General features: G+C 48.9%; 1 protein-coding gene across 5 annotated transcripts in view; it reads right to left on the bottom strand.

The window, feature by feature from the left end:
- Positions 1-26,926, bottom strand: part of TTC7B (tetratricopeptide repeat domain 7B) — a 214,370-nt gene that overhangs the window by 124,874 nt on the left and 62,570 nt on the right. For all 5 annotated transcript variants that reach the window (XM_053666004.1, XM_053666005.1, XM_053666006.1 and 2 more), the window contains exon 6: positions 5,157-5,235. In XM_053666004.1, coding sequence (XP_053521979.1) covers positions 5,157-5,235 — 79 coding nt within the window. The remainder of the gene's footprint in view (positions 1-5,156; positions 5,236-26,926) is intronic.

The raw sequence follows: 26,926 nt of genomic DNA, 5'->3' as shown, positions 1-26,926 counted from the left end.
ACCCAGCAGGTCTCACCAGGCAAGTGCTCGCGGCCTTCCCTGAGAAGGAGCCTTTTTAAATAAATACGCTCCAGAAGAGAACTCTGCTAGCCTTTCATCTGGGTGAAATCTCTTAAAACGCCACAAGGAAACTTCAGTGCAACCCAAGCACTAGCTTAGTGGTTCCTGGGAATCACTGTGTAAAGGCAACTTTTCTTGATTATTCTCAAGTAAGACCCATTGGCTTTAACTGTCTATAAAAATGTGAAATTAAATCACTCCTATCATCCCCAACTGAGCCATCTGTAAAGATCTCATAAGAACCCAATTTCCAGGACCTAAACGTGTCCCGAACTGTTTTCCTAAACCTTCGGTTAGAGCCCCATTTTGATCTCGCCGCAGTCATAGAAGCTAATGACTTCTGCTGCAAGCTTCAACTGGCAACAATTACCTCCACTCACGACAGCCGAGGGGGAAAAAATGTTAAAGGGAAAACTGTTAAAGGCCAAAAACTGAATGAGGACCTTCGTTTTCTGGATGTGGAGGGATCCTAAAATTATAAAAGTTTCTGCCCTGCACAGTTACTGCGCTTGTCCACTAGCAGACAGCACGTGACAGATGAAATCGTTTCCCCTCGGGGCACCAGCCTTCCAGAGACGCTTCAAATGAGGCTCTGATGTGAGTGCAGGCTATCAAGGCGTCACCTCATCAGCGCCCTGCCGATCACACAGGATGCTGCGCGCGTGCGTTGAAAGCTCAGGTGAGGTTCAGGAAGGAAGACTAAATAGGAGAAATTATCAGCAAGACCACCAGTAGGTAACATACCTTTTAATTTTTACACTACGGTTTCATTTAGGTGGCAGTTTAAATGCTTAAAAACTGCTGGTAACTATCAAATGAATTCAGAATTAAAGGAAAGAAAGGAGCAAAGGGGGCCCGAAATAAGACTAAAAATTTTACGTACAAACTGGGTCATGAAATGCACTTCTGTACACACATTTTAAACTGTAGTAAAATTCACCCAACACAAAGTTCACTACTTTAACCATTTAAAGTGTGTATGCCCACGGCATCTAGTACGTTCACGATGGTGAGCAATCCTCAGTGCTATCTCGTTCCGGAACATGCCCTCCACCCCCAAGGGAAGCCCTAACCCCTGTTAAGTGGTCACTCCCCGTGGCTCGCCCTTCCAGACCCTGGGAACAACTGGCCTGCTCTCTGTGTCTATAGATCTGTCTGTCTGGGGCGCCTGCCCACGAATGGAACTGTGCACTGCGTGGCCTCGTGTCTCCAAGGCTCGTCCATGCTGCAGCAGGCATCAGCTCCTCCCTTCTCTTTGTGGCTAATGAGGCCCGTTGCACAGGTGTGCCACATTTTGCTCATCCGGTCACTGACTGATGGACATTTGACTGTGTCCATCTTCTGGCTGCTGTGGATAGTGTGGCCACGACCATTCACGCCCAAGTTTTTGTTTGAACACCTGCTTTCAATTCTTTGAAGCATTTACTCAGGAGTGAGGCTGCTGTAGATGTACTTTTAAATCCTTCTCTGCCACAGTCTCATACCAGATAGAGTCTGACAAGGCAACTTTTCCATCTAATAAGAATATCACAAATTTGCAATTACTGGCCATTTTTAAAAGAGTCATATAGTGAATAAGACAGATGAAAACACTGTCTGAGGAATGGCGCTCGCTGGAGAAGCTTTCTGCGATCCAGTGGGAGCCAAGGGCACACTGTAAGTAAGACCCAGAAAGTGCTTCTCAATGAGGGTGGGCAGAGAATCACCGTGGAAACTACAATGTTAGGGTCCCGGTCCTGCCCCAGAACGCCCCAGCTGCCCTTTCTGAATCAGGCACAGGGATGTATGTGTGTTGGGGGCAGAGGGTAGGGCACAAAAGTAGGTTTGCAGTTGTGAATACCCAAAACGCAGCTTATTCTTGTGTAATCACTGATTAATTACTTCTTATTTTCCATATGCACAACTGTAAACCTACATTTGCCCCACACTGTACGTGTTTAAGTTTCCTATGAGAACTCCGACACACACCTTTGGTTGAGCACTCAAAGGACTAAAAACGGTTTAACTTGGGTCAGGTGAGGACCATCGCCCGGGATGGTCAGATCAGAGATCTGCTCTCCCCACCATGAGAGCACTGACCAGTCACCGGCCGAGACCGTCCAGGGCAGCTCCAGGCCACCCAAACCAAAGGAGCCTCTTCACTCTAATTCTCAGAAAAAAGAATGAAAACATCAAAGACACCTGTCTTCCTTCCTAATGTGTCTATTCAGAATTCTACCTCACAGAATTTTTATAAGTTCAAATACACTGATTTAAAAATCATAAACCTTATAATGAAAGATACTCTCTAATTCTGAAAAATAACATTGAAGTAAGCAGCAGGCAGATCCCTACAGTGTATTGAATACACTCATCCCTTTTAATGAGAAAAAAGCATCCATTTCCTTAATGAATCAATACATAGTTTTGAGAGTCAACAGTATGAACAAGTGATCCATATTTAAGCAATTTTGAAAGCCTGGCTTTTTCAATGTGCTTTTAAAATAATTATAAGAACATTTGCCAGCATGAGGTCTGTCCAGAAGGTATCCAGCCATGTAACATGAAAAATAGAGACATTTATTGAAGAAGATACAAGATACAAGAAACATTGTACACAGGACAATGACACCTCAGTCCCCTTCCAAGTAGGCACCCTGGGGCCTCACCCAGTTCTCCCAATTGCCATCAGCTGCCCCACTGTATTTTCCTGAATCTCATCAATGGTCTAAAATCTCTTCCCTTTCAAAGACGATTTTAGTTTTGGGAAAAGCCAGAAGTCACAGGATGCCAAATTTGGGCTGTAAGGAGGTTGAGTCACCTGGGGGTTTGATGCTTTGTCAAAAAACTCTGCACGAGATGTGATACATGAGTGGGTGCATTGTTGTGATGAAGCTGTGGCCTTCTGAATCACCCAAATAGATTTCGTGGAGGAATGTTCAAGCTTAACGCAAAATGTGATGCAGATTCATTGCTGTACTCACTCAGTCATTTGAATGTGACGGCCACACGGTACATGTGCTCACTCAGTGGTGTCTAACTGTCCCACTGACTAGCACAGTGAGGCTGTCATCATCCATGTGTGTGTATCCAGTCCACTTTCCTCAACTGCCAGGTTATACAGATGTCATGCAAACTGTCACTCGTTATATTAACAGTGGCTGGACTTTTTCGGGACAGACCTCATATAATCAGTTACTTACATGGTGCTTCCAAAGCTTGGAAGACGCTGTTCTTACTGACCAGTTGAAAAGTTGTATGGAATGTTGGGAGTGGGTCAATTTGAGGAAAAAGGCAACAATTTTTATCCATGTTTTGCAAAAATATGGATAAAAATTTCGACTTGTTTACACTTCTTAAGGCACCTATAAATCACATCAAAATGTAAATAAATACTGAAGACCAAGTGAACTGTGTGTGTGTGTGTGTGTGTGTGTGTGAAACCCATCTTCTCTCACCACCCCTCCCTGTACTTCTAGGAAAGCCTGTGACTCAGCCATCTTGCCCCGAGTTGTACGTCTGCACTTAAAACTCTGGACACACCAAAGGAAGGTACAGCCTCATGTTCCCTGACAAGCACTTGCCTTGCCCGACCGCATACTGTCCCACAGCATTCAAAAGACCCACGATAAAAGGAGGGCCACAGTGCCAGTGACAAAAGACACTGCGATCTCATATGGGGTTGCTCCATCAACGGGGACAGGTGGACCTGCAGCTTCCAGGTAGCACCAGGCCTTTGCCCAAACCCTCACGCACTGGCCGTGGCTCTGAAGCGCAAGCTGTGAAGGTGCAGTTAAGGAACAGCCCCAGAAGGGAAAGTGAAAGGTTCAAAAGGGAAGAGGGAGAACTCAACTCCACGGGAGAGCCAAGCTGACGATCAACCAGTCTACTTCCCTGGGCTTTGTATTTCTCTTCTAAGTTGCACAGTGAGTACCATCAGTCGAACAGCGAGGCACAGCTCGGGGTGCTCCTGACCTGCGTTGCTCTGGGCGGGCAGGTAGGAACTGTCAGCAGTGGCGTCCGGGAGGGCTTACGTCTACCTGCCTCACAGGACCCATTTCCGATGTTTCACAGAGAGCACCACTGAGGGGCAACTGCAAAGACGCCAGCATCAGTGGCCATGAGAGAAAGGTAAATCAAAACCGTGAGGAGACTTCACACCCACTAGGATGGCTACAGCTGAAAAGACACTGACAAATGCTGTCGAGGATGAGAAAAAAACTGCATCTTTACAACTTCTAGTGAGAATGTAAAATGGTGCAACCATTTTGGAAAACAGTCTGGCAATCCTTCCAAATATTAAAAAGAGAGTTGCCATAGGACCCAGCAATCCCCCTTTCAGGTACACGCCCAAGAACAACGAACGCACGAATCCACATAAGAACTTGTGTAAGAATGTTCGCAGCACATTATTCATAACAGCCCAGAAGTGAAACAACCCAAATGCCCATCCGCTAATAAACAGGTAAGTGAAATGTGTTATATCCATACAGTGAAATATGATTTGGTAGTAATAAAAATGAAAGAAATGCTGATACAGGCTACAACCTGGATGAACCTTAAAAACATAATCCAAAGTAAAGGAAGCCAGTCAAAAAAGAACACATATTGCCTAATTCCATGTACAGGAAACATCCAAAACAGACAGAAAGCAAATCAGGGATTGCCGGGGGCTGGGGATGAGGAGGATGGAGACCGACTACTAACGGGTATGGAGTTTCTTTTCAGGGCAATGAAATGTTTTGAATTAAATATTAGTGATGGCTGAACAAACCTGTGCATACACTAAAAAACACTGATTGCAAATGGGTAAATTGTATGGTATTTAAACTATATCATTTTTAAAAGATCTTATTTATTCATTTTTAGGAAGGGGAAGGGAGAAAGAGGGAGAGAAACATCAGTGTATGGTTGCCTCTTGTGCACCCCCTACTGGGGACCTGGCCCACAACCCAGGCATGTGCCCTGAGTGGGCATCAAACTGGCGACCCTTTGGTTTGCAGACCCCCGCTCAAACCACTAAGCCACAAAAGCCAGGGCTGTAAACTATATCTAAATAATATATATGGGGGGGGGGGAGAGAACACTCCCTCAATCAAGTCACTAGTCACACTCACCATCCGCAGGTTTTGAGTTGTTCTCGTTTCCACCGCTCTGAGGAGCTCTCTGAATCTCCCGACTCCTCTTGTCAAGTTCCTGTGTGCACACAGAATTGACAGGGTTTCCATCTGCTGTGCATTCATATGAAATATTTTATACACATAGCTCCATGCATTTTTGTCTACAGAAAAGCTGTTGGCTAGATTTTAAGCAAAGAATTATTCTGAATACGTCTGTCCATCTTTGTTCAAATCTAAAAAATTTGACCTGGGACTGATGGATTTTTCTGCCTCCACAACCAAATTTTCTCAAGAAAACAAAAACTGGAAAATCAATTCTGAGGCGCCCCCCCACTTGCAAGAGTCCAGCTTCACTCCAGCAGTGGCTCTGGAGTTTTCCTGCTCTGTGCAGTGGCACTGAAGCTGTCTTTTCTGGCAAACAGGGAAGAGGAATATCCACAAGGCAATGCAGGCAGTGTGGGGAAAGGCCTCTTGTAACCTGTAACTTTTGTGGGTAAGACGGAGATCGAAGGTGTGAAAAGTGAGGGGCTCCACCAAACAACCACTCCCATCTTTGAGACCACCAATCAACCCTCCTCCCCCAACCCCGCAGAGAAGCAAGGGTCGAAGGCCCCTTCTGCCAGCAACTGTATGAACACGGAACCTGAGCTGCCTGGCTGTGCTCGGAACACCTCTCATCTTGCTGCCCTGCCCGCCTCTCGGAGACATGTTTACTGACACATTTCGTTAGGGGACAAATGATTCTTTGGTAACATCCTGGTCAACATATCCAAGCCCCACTTGTCCTCTCTGAAAGCCGGCGGCTCAGCCGGCGGCACTTCCGTGCGGCCCCTTTACATTGAGCGCCGCTACCACCTATGACATAACCCGGGGATATTTATAACCTGCTCATTAGGACGCGTCTCATCTTTCCGGAGCGCGGTGGAGCGGGTCAGCCGGTGCAAACCTGTCAGCCAGCCCTGCAGGCTGTGGCAGGTGCTCTAGGCATTTGGCTCGCTTCTTGGATGACATTTTAAATTGCACAAAGGTATTAAATCAAACTGAATGTGGGTTCTGTACGTTATGAACACTCGCAAGGGCCATTAATTCGTCTCTTACACCGACACGACATCCCAGAGCTCTCATTCACAAGAACAGCCTGGAACCCAGGTGAGAGTTTGTCGGCACAGGCACACAAGTACTCCCACCTTCCTCCCACCCACACGGATCAGGTGGTGGCAGACCAGAGAGCTTTACGACGACATAAGAAGAGAAGCTTGTACTCAGGTCACCAGGCAGCGCTGAAGGAAGTCTAACAGCGACGTGAATAAAAATTAGGTAACAGGCCCTGGGACATGCAATCTGCTTTGCTTTTCCCTTCACTGGTTTTTATGGGACCTGGTTCTCAGGCAACAAAGCACATTTGCTCTGGACGGAAGCTCGGCTCTCGAGTAGCGAAGGGGGAGGAAACGGTGACAGCTAACAAACGGATGGGAGGATGGAGTAGTCTAATTTCGTTCCAGGATCACAGATTAAGCTCCCGAGATGTGTGATGTACGGCAGGAACGGCGTTCTGACCTGTACGAAACGGGTGGGATGGAGGCAACACGACCGGAGACCCAGGTTTCAAGGGCTGAAAATTGGGGTTTGAACGGGCAGTTTTGAATCTAAATCCTGTAGCTCAGGGGAGGCTCCAAGATAGGAACTGGCCATTCAGAATGTGCCCTCCTTGTGGAAGGAGTTACTTATCCAGGCACAGAAGCACAGAATATTCTAGCTATAATGACCCACCACTAGCCAGTCCTTGTGGCACAGAAGTGACATGGCTTGCTTAGGTTCACAGACCAAGAAAGAGGGCGAGCTGGGAGCTCAGTCACCTTCTTGGGCAAAAGAAATGTAAGTTCTCAAGCTGAAGTGCAACTCTAGGAGAAAGAACACAATATGAATGCAAGAGCTCAGGTCTCTGTTTTGTATCATTAATATGCAAATTACTTAATACATATATCCACAGTACAAAGTTCATGCATTCCAGTGATCACAGTTAATGAGATACTCCCAGGAACAAGCTCACAACTAGAAAAGAAAATCTACTGGCCCAGGTAAAGCAGGCCAGTGTCCGAGCTAATGCCTCTGGTACCTTAAAGAGAAACCACGGATGAATTCACCTCCCCTCAAAGGCGCAGGGTGGCTTCTCCCGTGTAGGACCGAGGCCCTCTGGTGGACGACTGGGGGAAGTCTCTGGAACCAAAGGGATGCCCACACATCCTAAGGCGAAGCCAGCTGCAACTGAGGGCATATTCCCGAAGCACAGAAATTACCTTGGAAACAGATACAAGTTTTTCTTGAACTGTTTCAGTTTATTTCTGGAGAGAGTTAGGATTCAGAATCAAATTCTCCCACAAACTGGGAGGCACCCTGCTTGTAAACAAAGGGTCCCCAGTAACTGAGAAGGCCTGTCTCAGCAGACGTGGGGCTGTGCTGGTCACGGGGCCTGTGGAGCCGTGGGGACGGCTGCAGGGCTGGCTGTCTAACTACAGATCGATGTGGCAGCAGGAGGGAGGAGGAACTGAAGGTGAAAGACTGTGCATTTTAAATATGAGAAAAATAAAGAGCATCCCCAAAGCAAAAACATACAATTCTCATCGACACCTACACCATTCATTTTTAGCCACATAATTTTATTCAACCAAGCCCTTTTACTGTTGATGGCAGAATAAAAAACTTTTAAAAATCTGGATGGAGCATCATGATAGAAAGGAACAAAAAAGGAAATTAACCTGCAAGAATTACATTGTAAATGCTATGAAATAACCCAATTTGAGGGGTATAATCAAAAGCCACGCGGCTGCTTTTGAGTCTCTGAACTATTAGTTTATTCTGAAAAATCTTGAGATCTATCAACTCTCTGGAAGGAACTGTTGCTTAAAATCCCCACTCCAAAATGAAGAGAAGAGAGCCACAGGGTCCCCCTGGTTTTGAGGGTTTCCATGGACCCTTGACATGAGGTCATTTATTCCATTTCATCACCCTTGGCAGAGTACATGATGTTAGAATTCATTATGGTAAACTACTCTCAAAATGAGCAGCGGGTGCTTTGGCAAGCTGTCAGAACTCGGGGTTCACTTCCTGCACCTTGCTTCGGCCAGCTTCCTGAGCTGGGTGCATTTCTGCCTGTGCCAAACGATTCCCAAATGGCTTGGCCATGACTGAGGAGAAAGGGTCAGCCAGTTCCTGAGCACCAGCCGGTTGTTTAGCCTGACAAACAGGCGAAATCTTGCTTTCCCTTTCCAACATGGCTACCTGGCCCCATCCCAGCAGGGAGAGCTCAGGCCGATGTCCCTGCCTTGCTCTGTGCAAAGCCAGGCAACCTACTGCTCCACCTCTGGCAGGAAAGCCCACTCACTTGCCATAGCAGCACATTCTTCTTCCCCCTTGACCCACTTCCACCTTTTCTTCTCTTCTCCCTTTTCTGCCAGGTTTCATCCGCCTCCTTCTGAATCTCTTCCTCCCAGGGCTTGTCTGCTGGCCCTTAGGTCAGTGCAAAAGCATGACTTCCAGCAGACCTGGGAGGGCACCACTTGCCAGCACTCTCCAGCACTCGCCAGCACTCAGCTTGCCTCTTGCCCCCTGGGTCCTGCAATTTACATTCTATGTACAAGCCTAGGGAGGTGCTTGGCTCCGTCCTATGACTCTGAACCATAGTCTCAGCATTTGACCATTGTCACTGGACTTCTGTGCCGGCACGCCAAGGGGGAAATGTAAATGGGAAGGAAGTCAGAGCTCCCAAATCCAACTCGAAGTGGGAAACTCAGAGACTGAGAACCGCGTCACCTCCTGATGGGTGGCTGCTTCAACAGCAAGCTCAAGATAGTGTTTTGCTCTTTCTCTTTTCATTTCTTGGGAGTACGATGGGAAAATGCAATTCTTCCCTTTAGCTTATCCTTCCGAGTTATCTCTGGCCTCAGACTTTGGCCCGGGCCAGCAGTACATCTTAGTCACTGGGATGCAGACTCAACGTTCTGCCATGAGTAAAATATTTTTTGTGCTGGATGTCATATCCCCAGGTAATAAGAAAAAGGTATCTTCTGAGAGGGAAATATTATGTTCAATATTTTTTCCCTTCTCTGTGATTGAGAACTTTATAACTGAAGGTCAATGACAGGACACATCAACACAATAGGTCTCTGAGAGCTAAGAAATCCTCTGGCTTTTTGCATGATTATGGTATCAAATACCAGGCCTGTCCCCAAGGAGACGCCGGTGGACTAAGGCCACCAACCCTGCCTTAGGGAGCTTAGATGGCTTCACATCCCCCATAAGAACGCAAGTGCCTCGAGGACCAAGCCCTTCGCTTTGCTCGCTGGCACGTCCCAAGTCCCTCAAACGGAGGCTGGCACACAGAGAGGGAGGGCCCCATCAGCATTCACGGGACGAGTGAAACTCAGAGCTACTACGAGCACAGGAACCAGGACCACAGGGGACACATTTCCCACCTGTTCCTGTCCCCTTCTCTCTCACCACGTGTGACTGCAGGCAGTACAGCCAAGCACCCGCTTAAACAGAATACAACTCCTCTGTCCGCGGTGGCTTTGCAGCACGGGTGCCACATGTACCAAGTGGCGGCGGCCCTGGGCTGGCCGGGCCTGACAGCTTCCAGGCAGCCACGTGGATAATGAGGATTGTCCAGGCATTTCAGGGAAAGTTTCCGAAGGAACTAAAGCCATCCTTCAAGACCCGGGGCAAAGGCTGCCCTTGGGAATCGCTCCCAGCTTCTCCAGGAAGACAGTCACTCACCCCGCCTGCTGCCCGCCAGTCTGCACGGATATGGAGCCCATGTGGCCTCACACACTGAGTTCTGTGTTCATGTGTGTCCTCCCACTGAACCGTGACCCTCTCGGGAGCACAGGCCCTCTCTGCACCTGCCTCTCCACGTCCCAACTGCCTCACGGGGCCAGCCAGGCACCCAGTGACACTTGGTAAGCTGTGCACCACCCCCCCAAAAAAGAGAGTGAGCCCAGCCATATGTCCTGAAATCCCTTTCCCATTCTCTTCGCTGAAGAGTTTCCTTAGTCACCAAGGCAACCAGTAAAGCAGATAAGTCTTACAGCGTGAGATAGGCCCCTTGGGATTCTGCACAGTCCACACAGAAAACTCTAGAAAAACAGGGATCTATCACGCATCTCCGGGTCCTTTTCTCTTGGTTCCCAAGCTTGGGAACTGCCTCCCCTGCATTTATATAACCATTAGTATCCTCTCTTTGGAAAGGTCTGAAATGAAAACCAGATATCCCGTCCTGGGAAGGGGGAGAAGAAAAAGACATCCTTCACAGTCCAAAAGGACACTTCTGGCCGGCCGTCAGGGAGCTGTTTTTCCCGGAACGGGTTCCGGCTCCTGTTCCCTGTGTACACACTCTTCACTGGTATCCAGTGACACGCATTTGTGAAGACAGATGGCTTGCTGCACTCGGGGGCCAGGGATCAAACCCACAACCTTGGCCTCGTTAGGAAGGACTCGCTCTGTTCCTCGGGGCGAGCCAGCTGCAGCCTGGATATGGTGATGGAGGGTGTGACAACCGTCCACTCTGGGATGTGGACAAGCAGGCAAAGCTTCCGGAAGTCTCATTTCAAACCTAATGAGAGTTGTACTAGGCTTAACAACATTTTTTTTTGACTACCTCAGCAACGGAGGCTTCCTCGTGACCAGAGGCGAGGAAACTGGGCGTCGGGGTGGGCCAACAGGCAGCAGGCAGCCCACAGGCAGGCCCTGCCCCCGGGCAGCAGAGCTGCGAGTCCAAAAGGGCACCGAGAGCCTGCTGGGGGTCGGACGGGGACATGCGCACGGGTCCTTCTGACGTGGCACGTGGAAGGCCCAGGGATGGCAGCTGGACAAACTGCCCCAGGGGCTCAGATCAGAGAGCAACGCAGCCTCCGCCTGTCCCTTCCTGCTCCCCCAAACCCCGAGTCTCTGAGGAAGAAGAAATCCAGGCAGGCTCGCCCGGCCTCGTGTCCTTCCTCCCCTCTACCTTTTGGGAACGAGTCAAAGGATATCAATCCTCATTCATGAAATACACGGTGAGGGCCTACTGTGCGCAGGGGAGGTAACAGTGGGCCAGCCAACAAACACACCTCCTCGTGGGCTTGGGATGACGCCTGGCTGAACCCTGGAAGCCAAACAGTATGGGCCACAGTTGGACTCCTCAGTCTAATAAAGTATTTTCAACAGACAAAGCCAGGATCTAGCGTATAAGGAAGGACTGCCCTTCAGAGCATTGACCTGGAAACCCACAGCCTCACGTACAAACCTACATTTAGATTTCCACGCTTTGCAACTTGCCAGCTGTTGGTCTCGGGGAAGCTGCCTGCACCTCAGTTTTCTCATCTGTAAAATGGCAATAACAGATGTACCTGCCTCACAGACTGGTCGCAAGAATTAAATGAATTAATACCTGTAGTTAAGTGCTTTTTTGGGGTTTGCCATCCTTATTACTATTATCCTCAGAACTTGGCCACTGCTCAGTTTTGGAATTCTAGAATCTATCTTCCAGTCAGTTTATAGCACATGAAAGTCTGCTTTACTTCTTTGGGGTCATTTAATTCTAAAGGAAAAATAAAAGGTGTTCCCCAGTCGGACCCATTCCATCACTCTGCTATTTACTGAAAGCCAATCGTGTCCTCAATAACAAAAGACAACTGATGTCAGGCGAGGATAGAAAAGTGCTCCTTCTGTGGGACCCTGTGGCCCTTCTCCCAGGAAGTGGTGGTGACATCTCCCGAGAGTGCCAGTGTCCTTGGGGAGGGGTACGGAGTCTCCACCACAGGCCAGGGGCCAAAGGCAACACTGACGAGTAGAGGGACTGAGGGTGTCAGCCACCGAGTACTTCTTGTTCTACCTCAGTCAACAGAGCTGACACTGCTGACTGTTCTGGTCAGTCAACAGAGCCAGGCCACACCTGAACACGTGAACTTGGGTGGCTGAGCCACAGGAGTGGTGTAAGTGGCTCAGACTGGTGGTTGGGTGGCTGACAGCCATGGTTTTATGAGTATGATACGGAGCGCTGACAAGAGAAAGCTAAGCACCACCATGACTTACTTCCACCAAGAAACACATGTGCCCCGACCCAGCCCAAGCCAGGAGACAGGCACGTGTAGCGTGAGGCTGGGGCTCCGATGACCTGCCTCATAAGCAGGGACACAGAGAATCACACGGAGCAGGGTGGGCACCAGGCCAGTTCCATATTCATTTTAACAGTCAACGATCAAGTGGAAGACAGACACAGTCTAGGAGGTCCAGAGGGTCTGCTACCACGATGACCCCAAATTAACCTTTCACAGCAGCAATGTCACGCAGATGAAAGGACTTCCGACTGTCCTGCTTGTCCGGCCAACTGGGCTGTGGAGATGGAGAAGGGCAGAAAGGACACTAAGGGGAAGACAGTCCTTCTGCACGTACCACCGCTCTTGAGCTGAGGGTTAAGGGCAAGGGTAAGAGCACAATGTTCGCTTCCATTTTGATCCGCAGGAAACAGAACTGCATTTCCAAAACCACTTCTGGGGATGATATTTCAAAAGCTATGACTAAAAATGTCCAAGGGACTTGTTTGTTGTTGTTATTTTTTGAAGACCTTTAAACGCAGGGGTCACAGGTCCAAATGGCTTCAGGAGCCCAGCCGGCAGCAGGGGTGGGTGAGGAGGGGCTGGGAGGGGGCTGGGAGCAGGGCAACCCCAGGGTGGGGCTCAGGCCCAGGCCTGCCTGCGGGATCCTATTCCGAACCAGGCCACTCAACTGGGAAAGAAGAGGCTTGGCTGGGACATTGGTAAATAAAAGCCTTCAACATTGTTTGTAGGGAAATAAAGCAGTATGGCTTTGGCTGGAGGTAGCATGGTGCCATTTGGGATTCTCACACATTCTCCTGAGTCACGCCGGATAACGTGCTGGGGCCTGGGAAAGAGCTGTAAGTTGGGAATAAACAGAAGAAAAAGGCAGAGGTCGAGAGTGAAGGTGAGAAGAGGAGGAGGAAGGGAGAACAGAATGTGAGACACGTGGACACACGGCAAAGGGCACACACACCAGGGGATGCTAGGCACACGCTGGGGAGGGCAAGAGCGAGGGCAGCAGACCCCACCCTGTGGAGCCTGTGCCCTCATCTGCACGGCGGGACTGATGCCTGCCTCCAACGCCCGGGCAAGAGGACGCCTGGAAAGCCGCCTCCCACCACCCGCCATCTGGCCCTCCACTCCACAGATAAACATTTGCTGGGCAGAAGCCAAAAAGCAGCCACTGGTATGTTTGTGCATCTATGGTTTAGCAGAAAAGAGTACAAAATCAGAACTGTTTTCTATTTCGTGCGACGTCAAACTTTTCCTCTCAGTTAAGTCGTTTTATGAGTGAGAAAGCAAAGGCTCAGAGAAATGATCTAACACGCCCATGACCGTCCTGCAGCCCACAAAGAGAAGAGCTGGCGCCTGGACGCAGGCCGAGTCCGGCGCCCAGAAAAGCTGAAGACGACCCTGTCACGGAGAAGCCCGCAGACCGGCTGGAAACGGTGACTAACTTCCGTGACACCAAACAAAAACATTCCAGGGGCAGGGGCGCAGCAAGAGAAGGTGGGAGACGGAGGGCCAGATGGGCCACACCGCAGGGGCTCTGAAGGAGGGAGGGACCCTCGGCCCCTGCGGTGTGGGGGTGGATGACAAAGGCACAGCAGTCAGAGTGCCAGACCGACCAAATGCTGCCGACAGAGAAATGGGTGTGTGCGCAAGCGGTTAGGACAAGCTTCTCGATCAAATTATTTCATCCTAGCTGCTTTTATTTTGGCCCTTCCCAGTGAAAATTCTCAGCCGGTCCCTCGGCTAGCTTGGCTATACCTCTGCACCATCTACACAAAAAAGCGTTGCTTGGCACTTGAGCAGGGCAAATGGATCTGTGGGGCGAACGCTTAATTTGTTTGGGGGAAGGGGCTATGTCCAAGCCCCTTCGAGCCATCCACAAGAGCTGGCATTTATTCACAAACCCACGAGATAAACTACAAGTTATTTTACGCTGTCATCCAGAGAGTCACCAACTGCGTCCGGCCACAGTCGGGCCACGGTCCGGGTGCTCACGTGCGAGGGCGCAGTAAGAAGACCCAGCCGCAGTCCTGGGCCCACTAGGCTGCTGCGGGGACCACACGAGGCAGCATCATCATCACTCAGAAGACACGAGCCCCCATCGCCACCTTCCGCTGAGATGGCACTAACTCGTTCCAGGCGGTTTCCCCACAACCTGGTGAGGCACGCTGGGCGTTGTCACTGTCTCCAGCTCACACAGAGGGAAATCGAGTCCCAGAGAGGACTCGGGGTGCCAGGACTAGCACGGAGACCCCTTGGTCCCCAGTGCAGGGACGCCTCCTGCCCTCTGCCGGGCATTGCTCTGTCCCATCTTTTATTACCCCCCATCCTTTTTTATCCTTTTTACACTGTATAAAATATAGATACAGAAAGCCATAAAAAACAAATATACTGTTTAGGGGAGTATTATAAGGCAAACATCCTTGTAATTACCACCCAAGTTAAAGAAGAAACATTATCACTCTCCCCATTGCACTTCACAGGCCCCGCCCTCCATCCCCAGGAACGGGCCAATTGGAACTGCTTCATTCCATCGCCTTCCGGCTCAGTGGCTCCTGCATGCAGAGTTTCATCTTGCCCACATTCTTCTTCTTACAGGTTGAATCTTTAAAAGCTCTTAATCTACAGGTTCCCTTTCTACCTCTTTCTTTTCCTTAGAATCTGCTGGTTAAAGAGGCTGAGCTGTTCCATCTGGAGAGCTCCCCGTGGGCTGGAAGAGCGTGCGGCCGTGGTGTGGCCCGACACTCCCCTCTGGTCTCTGCATTTCTCGCAGGTGGCAGCTGGATTTGGGGGAGTGACCACTTCAGGTTCGGTCCCTTTGCTGGGCTTGGCCAGTGGTGTGCTCATCCCTCAGGAGGTATGTCGTGTCTGGTGACCACTTCTTCTGTCACCTTAGTAGCCCTTGGTGGTCAAATACATTAATTCACTGTGAGTTAACGAAAGGGCAACATGCTAGTTCTTTCACTGCGTTTTCATTTACTGGCTGGGATCGGTTCAGAGGGAGGTGTTTTTGTTTATGTAATATTTGGTTTTCTAGTTCATATAGCAAAGAAGGGGGAATATTTGGTTCTTTTTATTTACTTGGCTAGATACTAAGACACAGCTCATTAATTTAAACATATTTGATGAGTCTGCAGCACTTTTTACACTTCTTGAAATTCAAATTGTCCCATATTTGGCCTGAACTCCCTTCCTGTGACCCTGGAAACCTTTGGTGGTCTCCCTGCAGTCTGGTCCGTGAAGGCGCTCCAGGCTTGTCTCCTTCGCTTCCTACTCCAGAGCTGCATCGAGGTTTCTTTCACTGAAAAAAGGTTCTTCAGCATCGGAGTCCAGGCGCCAGGCACAGTCACTGCCCCTGAGTCAGGCCTCCCTCCCATCCCCTCCTCCTCTCTCTCTCTCTCACACACACACATACATGTACATACAGGGTGAGGCAAAAGTAGGTTTACAGTTGTTGGTATGGAAAGTAATACTATAATAAATAATCATACAAGAATATGCCGTTTTGTGTACTCACACGCCATACCGTATGCATACACAGACGTGTGCCCGCATGCATACATACATGTACAGACAGACACACAAATACCAATCACATCCTACTGATATTTCCGATACAATCATTCAGATTCAGGAATTCAGAGATCTATCTTAAATCTCTTTGGCCTTTTTCCCATATGAAAAGTATTGGTTCTCAAGGACACAGGGGATAACAGAATTACAGCATTCTACAAGTTTTCATTTTCTCTATTCTGTGTTACACAGAATATTTCAGAACAGCAATACCAATAATATCATCACTGTTATGATTTCTGGGAAGTCAAAACCTATCTTCTGCATACACTCCCAGCATGCTCCTTCTATTTTTTTTTAGAGGGTAAGGAAGGGAGAAAAAGAAAGAAACATTGCCTCTCGTATGCACCCCAACTAGGGGCCGAACCCGCAACCCAGGTATGTGCCCTGATAGGAAATCGAACCCATGACCCAGTCGAATCCACAGTAATAAATTAACAAAAGTACCAGAGGTATAAATATGTGGGTAAACATAAATATTGTACAAATACAATACTTTAAAATGTTTTCTTCTAATTTCTAACAAATAGGATTGTATTAATGTAAGGGAATAATTATGATACTGCATTGTGGTGTCTATGACATACAGACACAGCACAGAGAAGGGAGGGAATGAAGCTACATTACAGCCACACTGTATACTACACTGAAATTAAGTCAGCATTAACCTGAGGCAGATTGTGACCGTTTAAGATGTACCCTGTCATTCATAGAGAAAGCACGATAAAACATTTTTTTAAAATACAGGTAAAAAATCAACAGAAGAGTTGAAATGCAATACCCAAAGAAGTATTTTTTAACACAAATGAGGGTAACCGGGAGGAACAAAGACTCGAAAAAGACACGAGATGTGAAAAACGAACAGCAAAATGGCAGACGCAAAGCCAACCACACAGACAGTTGCGGCGAATGTGAATGGATTAAACACTCTGATGAAAAGGCAACAACTTTTACATGGGGTAAAAAAGTGAGATCCAACTGCGCGCTGTCTGTAGCAGACAAAGGAGATGTTTTAATTCAGAGACACAAACAGGTGGAAAGTAAAAGGATAAAAAAGACACACTATGTACACAGTAACCTCGAGGAAGCTGGAGGGGCTGCAGCAGTATCGGAAAGGCAGTCTGCAAGTGAGGAAATGTTACCAGAGACAGAGGGGCATCTCCGAAGGACTTACGCTCACCTGACATTTAATGGGGAAAGGCTGGACGCTTTCTCGCTGAGAGCAGGCAGGGGTAAGATTAAGGTGTCTGCTCCCCCCACTTGCATTTAGTATAGTGCTGGAGGTTCTCGAAACCGTAATGGGGCAACAGATAGACATAAAAGACCCTGAGGAAAGGAGGAAGTAAAACTGTTTCTATTCACAGATGACAGGATCCCATGTGTAAAACCTCTAAGTGATCTATTTAAAAATTGCAAGAACTAATTAGTAAGTTTAGCAAGGTTGCAGGATACAATATCCATATTTTAAAAAACAACCAGTATTTCTTATACTAGCAAAAAAAAAATCTGAAAATTAAGAAAACAATTCAATTTACAATAGAATAAAATGAACAAAATACTCATCAAAAATTTAACCAAAAATTCAAAACCTATAAAATAAAAGCTATAAAGATTTTTGAGAGAAATTAAAGATCTAACTAGAGAGACCTTGGATTGGAAGATTTCCTACGGTTAATATGACAATTCTCTCTGAACTGATCTAGAGATCGATTGCAGGCAGTCCTCATCAAAATCCTGGAGGGCCTTTTTTGGTAGAAATTGACAAGATGATTCTAAAATATATATAAAAATGTTAAGGACTGAAAATAGCCACAATAATTTTGAAAAAGAACAAAGTTAGAAGATTTACACTATCTAATTTTAAAACCTGCTATCAAGCTATATATTCAGGACAGTATGGCACTGGCTTAAGAACAGATATATAAATTAATAAAACCAGAGACTCCAGGAATAAACCTTTACATTCATGTTCAGTTAGTTAATTTTTTACTAATGTGTCAAGGAAATTTAACAGGGAAGGAGAAGACTTCTCAACAAATGGTGCTTAGACAATTGGTAGCTAGATGCCCCCCAAAAGTAACTCAGATCCTTACCTCATGCCATACACAATTATGAACTCAAAATAGATTAGAGACCCACATGTAAAAGTTAAAACTATAAAACTTGTAGAAAAAAATAAAAGAAAATCTCTGAGGTCTTAGATAAGGTAAAAATTTCTTGCTTATGACACCAAAAGGAAAATCTATAAAAAGAAAAATGGAAAAATTGGATTTCCTTAAAATTAACTTTTCCTCTTTAAATGACACCATTAAAAAATAAATACAGGCCATAAACTGGCAGAACATATTTGCAAATGCTGTATCTGGTAAAGAACTTGGATCCACAATGTATAAAGAACTCATCATTTGATAATGACAATCCAACTGAAAATACTCCAACGGCTGTTTCACCACAGAAGATGTGCGCATGCCTAGCAGGCACAGAAAAAGCTACTGAGCACCATGAGTCATTAGAGAAATGCAAATGAAAATGACAGTCAGACACCACTACAACCCCCCCACCATTAGCTCTAATTTAAAAACTGCCAGTACCAGGTACTGAAGAGAATGGAATGAAACTGGAACTCATAAATGTAACATGGTACAGCCACTTTGGAAAACAGTTTGGCAGTTTCTTAAAAAGCTAAATGTGAACTTATCATATGACCCATTGATTCCACTCCTATGATTCCATCCAAGGGAAATGAAAACAAGTACCTGCAGAAAGATTTGTTTACAAATGTTCGCAGCAGCATTATCTATAATAGCTGTCCAAATGTTCATCCATTAGTGAATGGGTAATTCACTAAATGCTCATCAGTTAGTGAGCAATGGGTAAACAAAACATAGTATATCCATACAAGGAAATAACTACTTCACCATAAAAAGGACCTACTGAGACGTGCTACAATGTTGGTGAACCTCAAAAACATCTAAGTTGAAGAAGCAAGACGCAAAGGACTACAAGATGCTGTGATTTCATTTATGTAAAATTCCCACCAAGTGCAAATCTAGAGAGACAAAGAGCAGAGACTGGCTGCCGGCCACAGGCAGGGGAGGGGCCCAATGGTGAGCGGGCGTAAAGACCTCTCCGGAGCAATGAGATGTTCTGAAGCAACTGTGCCCCTGACTGCACCGCTGTATCGACTTATAAAAAACAACAAAACTGTGTGTTTGCCACCTGGGAATTTCTGATGTGTACATGACACCGGAATAAAGGCTAAAGATACATACAGCAGCGTGCTTTCTGGTAGTTCCTGGCTATCTCCCCTCCCCCACTTTACCTCCACCTTCCTTCTTTTTTGTCACTTCTTGCTCCATTTCCGCCCACTCTCAACGGTTTCTGCTCCTTGTGGGGCCCGTCCCAGCACAGCGCCCTACTGGTCAGCAGGCCCGGGCTGCTCCAGCCCCTTGGGCCGGACTTGGCACGTCCCTCTCGTTTCCAGCTGCTAATCTCAGACTGGCCGGAGGGACTTTCCAATATTCCAACAAATACTTGCTGCTCTCAGGCCCTTTGGACGCCCTGGCTTCCTTCTGCTCTTAGCGCACAAATGTGAACTGCCTGCTGGTCTATAGCTGTTGGCAGCTGGTCCTCACCAGCCTGTCCTTCGGGATTCTTGAGGGTACCCTGCCATCTAGTTTTGCTGTAAATGTTGTCTGTGGGTTTCTGGTTTTCCTCTCTGGTTACTCTGTCTTTTTTTATTTTATTTATTTATTTTTAGAGAGAGGGGAAAGGATGGAGAAGGTAAGGGAGAGAAACATCAACGTGTGGTTGCGCTCACGTGGACCACACTGGGGACCTGGCCTGCAACCCAGGCGTGTACCCTGACTGGGAACTGAACCTGCGACCCTTTGGTTCATAGCCCAACACTCGATGTACTGGGCTACACCAGCCAGAGCTTGTTGCTGTGTCTTTTTTATGTGGATATATGTGAATATCCAAAACCACACTGCCACTGTGGTTATCATCTTCCTAGATTTCAGGTGCCAATTCTTACCTTTCTGTCCAGGGAGCCGGCCAAACCTTCTCTCTGCAGGGTTTTATTTATTTATTCATCTGGCCCGTGCATGGTGCTCACCATGTGCCAGACACTGTCCAAGCAGACCGTAATTACTAAGTCACTGAACCCCCAAACAACACTCTGAAGTAGGTTCTATTATTATCCCCGGTTTACAACTGCGAACACTGAAGCACGGGTCAAGTAAGTCGCCAAGGTCACGGTAAATGCAAGAGGGAGCCGGACTGACCACTGGTCAATCGCTCTTTGACCACTGGACCACGTCCACTCTCCAGCCCACTCCTGCCGTGGCTCTGGTCTGGTAGACCTGGCAGTCCACCGTGGCTACCACCCCCGCCCCTCAGTCCTCCCTAAAACACGAAAATCTTACCCCTGCCGTAGGGTAAATCTTACCCCTCCCTCAAAGACCAAGTTCAAATGTCAATTCTCCTGAAAAACTTGATGGACTCAGCCAGGCAAGTAGCTTCTTCCTCCTCCCCTCCCCCCACTTCCCATTTTCAGGCCCCATCTTTCCACCCGGCGTTACACTTACTCCCTACACCCTTGTCTTCCCCGGACCCAGAGAACACTCTGTGTTCATCTCCTGCCCCCGGAGCTCACCCTGGTGACTGGCCCCTCGCAGCCCCTTGATCAACATGCATGGAACTGAGTAGGCAATATTTTGTTGTTGTTTTTTTCTTAACTCAAAATGTGCTTGAAAAACAATAAAACTGCACCTTTTTAAAGAAATGATCTGTAATTTAGAGATTTTACCAAGTCTGACTAAAGATTTTTTCTGGGTATTTTCGGGAAGAAACACAGCGTTGGATTCTTTCTGATATTTTAACTCCTGGTTTCCAACATGCAGAGATTGCCGCTTCTGACACTAGTTTGCCAGACTGAAAGGAGACCCAGCCGCCACATCCACTAACCAGGCTCCGGCCGCAGCGAGGCGCTGCAGTAAGAGCCGGAGGAAAGACGAGGCGGCGCGTTTGTGTGAGGCCTGGAGAATTATCACCAGAGTCTCCTGTGACTTGAAAAGTAAAACTTCAAACCTAAAACACAGAGGATGGTGGAAAAACCAAACATCGATTTAAAAACTAATTCATTAACTTTATTTTTCTTTTTTAAAGATTTTATTTATTTTAGAAAGAGGGAAAAGGAGGGAAAAAAGAGGGAGAGAAACATCAATGTGTGGTTGCCTCTCACGCACCTGACTGGGGATCTGGCCCACAACCCAGGCACATGCCCAGACTGGGAATCAAACCAGCAACCCTTTGGTTCACTGGCCTGTACTCAATGCACTGAGCCACACCAGCCTGGGCTTCATTAACTTTTTAAATCTTGTAATTCAATGCAAGATTTTGCTATGAGAGCACACAATTTTATTGCATATTTCCTTGCGATCTACGGCAGGCATCGCCGCAGGACCAGTGCACAAAGGCAGGCCTGTAAGAGAACCAGTGGCCCCTCTCATTGTCAATAGAAGGTGATAGTGTTTCCCTCTGAAAAAGCCAGAAATTCTCCAAAAATGTCTCAGTAACTTTCTGGGCTTTAGCTCAATCTCTCTCTAAGAGTTAACCAAAAATACCTCTGGAAAACAAAAAGGAGAGAAAAACAATGACTTTAAAAGAAACAAAATCTTAAAAAAAAAAAAAAAGAAATAGGTAAGAAGTATCCCTTGGGAAGAGCTGGGGCCTCCACCGCCACCCCCCAACCCCCGGTGAGGTGCTACTGCACTTGGCACCTCAGCCAGGGAGGGAGACCCGGGTTAACCACACGCCAGAACTGGGCGGGACTCAGCGGCTCGCTCCACTCTCTCCTCCCCAGGGCGGGCGCAGCAGGGCCTGCTCTGCACCCAGATGTCACTAGATTACCAAGCTCCCCACAGCCCTCGAGGGCGAGCTCTGGCTTCCTCCCGGACCAGACAGGATGTGAATTCCTCTTTCCCAATACATGCGCCTCGTTTTCACAGTCTGCCCTTGAGGGCGGCCTGCAAAGGCCACATGGACACGCTCTCCTTCCGTGCTTCGACGTCCAGTTCGTTCAGCCCGAGAAGAGTGGCGTTATTTTATTTTTAAAAAATATGGGTCTGGGAGGTCTGGGAGCAAATGTCCTCAAACCAGCAAACCACAGAGATGGGAACTCCCCTCCCGCTGCGGGGGCTCTGCCACCCGTCCAGACGTGCTCCTGGCACCACAGCGCCCCTCCCGGACCTCGGGGGCAGGGCAGACCCAGAAAAATGTATCATTTCATGCTGAGATCAAGGGAACCGTCTGACACCCGGCCCCCTTCACCCTCTTTTAACAGAAGGACGGGTGTCGTGTGCAGGGAACCCTAACCCAGACGGTCTACAAACACCTCCCCCTTCCCCCCCAAGGAGCCATCCTCTGAGCAGCAGTTTCTGGGAGCCAGCCCAGGTGGTTCTGTTCATCCTTGTATCCCCAGCACGGAGCGCAGTGCTCAATAAATCAATCAATAAATGGATCTAGCTTTCGGAAAATGGGAGTTTCATTAACTGATTTTAAAGAAAACACTCAACTGCTAGGCATCTGGGAGCCAGAGCCCCCTCAGCTGAAAGCGAAAAGGTCGCCCGTTCATTCATTCTTCCACATGCAACTATATACCAGAGACTGCTCCAGGTCCCTTCCCCAACAAAACAGACAACATCCCTACGCAAGTGGGACTCGTGTTCCAGGGATGGAAGACAGACAGTGAACAAGTTGGGTAAGAAAATATACAATGTGGACAAAGGGACAACAAATTACTTTCTTCTCCTACTTGAGAATTTGACCTTAAGCTAACTTTCCAATTCCATTTTCCTGGAAACCGAATAAAGATAAAATGTCAGTTATGTTACTAGGAAACACTGCTTGTGTTGAAAACGACCCCCAGGGGTGGGTAAAGTCAGTAAAGAGGGTCCAACACTCGGCAGTGGAAGGAAATGGAACTTCGGGGGGGGGAGCGCACAATAGAGCGCACCGATATCGTCCCCCCACCCCCCCACCCCCCCTGCACTCTGGATCCCTAGAATGACCTTCCAGTTCTTCTGCTGAAGCCAACGACAGACCAACGGGGACACGCCCACCTCGGTGAACGGCGACAAAGCTCTCGGACGGCACAGGACTCTGAACACTGAAGGACACCGAAGCAACTACCTGTCCCCCATGATTCCTCCTTAAAGTGGCCTTAGAGTTTCGTAATCAAAGTGGACAAAGACACCTCTGTTCCCACACTGAACTTTTGATGACATTGAATGCAGACCTGGTATGCATTTAAAACAAACAGAACACTGGCCGACACTCCTAATTTCGTAAACAGTCACATCTACACCGGCTTTTTAAAGTCCTTATTTTCCAAGTGTAACATTGTATTCTCCTCCGCACAGCCGGGTACTCCACTTTGAGAAAAGAGTCCTAACGGGGTGTGGGCAGCAAGGTCCAAGTGGTGAGAAACCCGGACCGGGTGTCGGAGAAAGATGCGCAGGTGCCAGCTGGGCCACCACCGACCAGTTGTGTGACACCGAGTGAATCCTATCGCCTCACTTACTATTTCCCCAACCAGAGTGTGAACTCCCTAAGGCAGTGACTAGGCCCAAAGCGGGTGGCCCTCCTGCCTCAGGCAGCCACTCCACGGGTTCCTCCCCTTTATTCCACATCTGACTCTGGGCACTGGGCTGTCTTTGCTTCTCCCCTACCCTCTGTCCCTCACTGACCTCATTCAGTCCAGGGCTTTATATATAACCAACTGCTAAAACTCCCAATTTGTAAGTCAAGCTCTACCCTCCCTCTGTGCTCATGTACCTTCCAGGCTGGCAGGTCTGCTCAGGCATGTGCCTGTCTCACAGGCATCTCAAACACAGCGCATCCAAAGGCAAACCCTAGACATCCCCATTTCCAAATCTGATGCTTGCCATGTCCCCGCTCCATCTAACCAATTCTCAAGGAATCCACGAGATTTCCGTAACGGCCCCCACTCCAGACAGAGTGGCCCACTCACACCCCACGGGCACACAGGCCTCTCGGCACCGGGCCCAGGTGCGGCAGGCCAGGTCGGCACCCCACAGGTGTTGGCTGAGTTTGCTGCGTGCCCGAATTGCACTTGGTACTTCACTGGTGAACCCGAGAAACTCAATCCAGGTTCTCGGGAGGCCGGTACAGCCTAGTGAGGGGGACAGATAATAAACAAGCTCACCAATGCATGTAATTACAAATTGTGGTAAGGACGGGAAAATGAATGGGTGCGGCGAGAACACACAGTGGAGAGCACCTGCTTAGTAATGGGGTGATGGGCCAGGCCTCCCAAGGAAGTGCCATTGCAGGAAAAAAGAGGGATCCCAGATGCCACTTAAGTGGCTTCCCTGGCAGTTCTGGCTGCAAAGATGCAAGGCGGGGCAGGGGGTGGGGGCGGGTGACACCTCTCTTTGCCTCCGCAGGCCGAGGGAGCCCCACGCTGAGGCTGTTCCCCCGCCCGGAGAACACCCGGTGCTCCTGAGTCAGTGCAGTCAGCCGACCTCCTCGTCTGGAACGCCGGCATGGCCATCGGTGACTGGGTGTCACCCAAGCCGACTGCCTATGTCAGCAGAGCTCTCTTAAACAGCAGCGGCAATAAGTGCTGTTCCTGGAAAACGCTGGTGGTGTGAGGCTTAGCCATCATGTGAGTGACGGGGTGCCTGCTCCTGGAACTTCCACGTCAGTGGGAGCCTGACCTTCACTGGGTCCTGCATCCAGCTGGAAAGTCAGCCGGGCATCGCCATGGTGGGAAATGGCCGTTTACACTGGCCGTGTGCCTACCGCTTCCTTCCCCAGGGCTTCCACACTCGTTTTCCTATCTGCGCCTCGTCACAGTGCTTGCGCGTAGGTGGATGAGCCCTGTTTTACAAAGAAGAGGGGGAAGGGCTGGTTCCCAATCTGGCCTCTGGCTCAGGGCCCTGCGAAGGTGCCGTCCTGGTGCCCTGAGGCTGAGGCTCTGTGATCTCACCCTCTGCGGTGGCTGAGCAGGCTTTTTCATCCTTAACCAGACTGCCGCTGCCACCCACAGGGACGAGAGACACAGCTGTGAAACAGAAGAGGGTGCGTTCCAGGTCAGACCGCGCCCAGGGACACATGGGGCTGGGTGGCAACCAGAGAGCAGACCAAGGGTGAGAGGGAGGAGAGAGAGGGAGAGGAAAGGGGGGGAGGAGAGAAGTAGCAGATGCTCTGCGACCCGCTGTAGATGAGGCAGGAGGAAGGGCATGATGAGGACACCCCAGGTGGCAGCGTCTGGGGACCATCCCTGGCGAGGCCTCGTACTAGGGGTCGGGTGCACCCTCACAGAGAGGCAGGGCGCTGGCCAGGCCACTGTCTGAGGGTCCGATCGAGCCCCTCCACACACAGGGGTGCATTTCGCCCACAGAGGTGTGGTGCTAAAAGGCCTGAAGGCAGAAGTTGGGAGCCAGGGCCCTGTGTGTAAACGGAGATGATGCTACTCACACCTCCAACCTCGCAGGTGGCAGCGCACACAACGAGATGCCACCGTGAGGGACAAGGACAGTGAAGGAGAGGCACTCGGTACATAAAAGTGTCACTGGGATCTAAGGGACTTGGAGGGGTCCAGGAAGCCGTCCGGGCTCAGGTTCTCCCTGAAAGAGGTTCAAGGGCACCAGTCTGGCACTCACTCTTGACAAAGATGGAGAATTATAAAGGAATAAAAGTGATTACTGTAACTCATCAAGTCCTCAGGGATGACCCCCCCAAAGCTGAATATCTTTACATATATTTCTAAAAAAAGAAGAAGAAGAAGAAGTGCTTTATCAATTTCTATCTCTCACTGTAGAGCTCTTCTCGACTGCACTTCCCTATCCCTGAAGGTCAAACTGCGCCCATTGTATCATCCCAGCTGCGCACGCTTTAAAAAGTTTATTTATCTATTTTTTAGAGAGAGGCAAAGGGAAGGAGAAAGAGGGAGAGAAACATTAATGTACGAGAGAAGGTTGCCTCTCATACACCCCCAGCCTGGGACTTGACCCGAAACCCAGACGCGTGCCTTGACCGGGAATCAAACCAGCAACTTTCCAGTTGGAGGACAACGCCCAACCCACTGAGCCACGCCGGTCAGGGTGCAGATGCAGAAAACAGAACAGGAATGAGACAACCAAGGAGCAGGTGCATCAGAAGTGGGACTATGGAAGCCACAGGTGCTCAGGGACAGCAGCCACCTCTGTGTGCCTCCACTGGCACCACAGAGACACTGACTTGTAGGTGACCCCCTGACAAACGACCCCAGTGTGGCTATTGGGCCTTGGGTAACCCTGATGGCACTTGGCTTGTCCAAAACCTCCCACAGATTTCTCTCCTTGCATCCACATCTTGCGGTCTCAAAGCTGGCCTCCGCCTCCACCACCCCCCGAGAGCAATCTCTTGATGAGAAGCCCCAGCCTTCAGATGCCGCAGCACGCAAAGACCCTGCAGGACAGCCAAACCGAGGTCACCCCTGGTCTTTAGAGCCCAGAGAGAAGGGCAACAAGACTGTGGCTACGTCAGTGAGACTCTCCTTGAACTTGGGTAAAATGAGAAATGAGGCAGTAAGCAATTCCCAGCATGGAATCCACCACCTAGTGATTAAGTACTAAAGCTCTCGTCATCATCATTCCTTAGCTGGACTTCAGTGGGCGGCCAGCATCGCACGGCAGGTGGTCAGAGCCCCAGGGCCCTGCTTCTCCCTCCTCAGCAGACAGCTTTCACAGGCGAGGGTGTGCCGCCCAGCCCACCCTTTTTAATGTCACGCAGGGTGTTTTCAACAGAAGAGGCCGGTGCAGCACCCCCAACAACCCCCAGGGAGCTCATTCTTGTTTCGGGACTTGCATAGCGGCCCCACACACTACAGGTGAGAGGGAGGGACAGCAGTGCTTGGGGGCATCTTGGTGATGGGCGCCTTTTATTGTGAAAGGAAGAAACAGACTGCTTCTTTCAACAGACCATTGAAAAATGGTCCTCGTTCCCTCCCGCTTCCATTTAAAACAGCAAAGAAAAGAGAACTCAAAACTCAGCTCAGGGGACATGCGCCATCACTCAGACGATCTCAGTCGGTGTCGG

The sequence above is a fragment of the Artibeus jamaicensis genome, unplaced genomic scaffold (genome assembly GCF_021234435.1).
Source record: "Artibeus jamaicensis isolate MK-2021 breed Jamaican fruit bat unplaced genomic scaffold, CSHL_Jam_final contig_444, whole genome shotgun sequence".
Lineage (NCBI taxonomy): Eukaryota > Metazoa > Chordata > Mammalia > Chiroptera > Phyllostomidae > Artibeus > Artibeus jamaicensis.
Note: the sequence above shows the minus strand (reverse complement) of the source record. Positions and strands in the feature narration are given on the sequence as shown.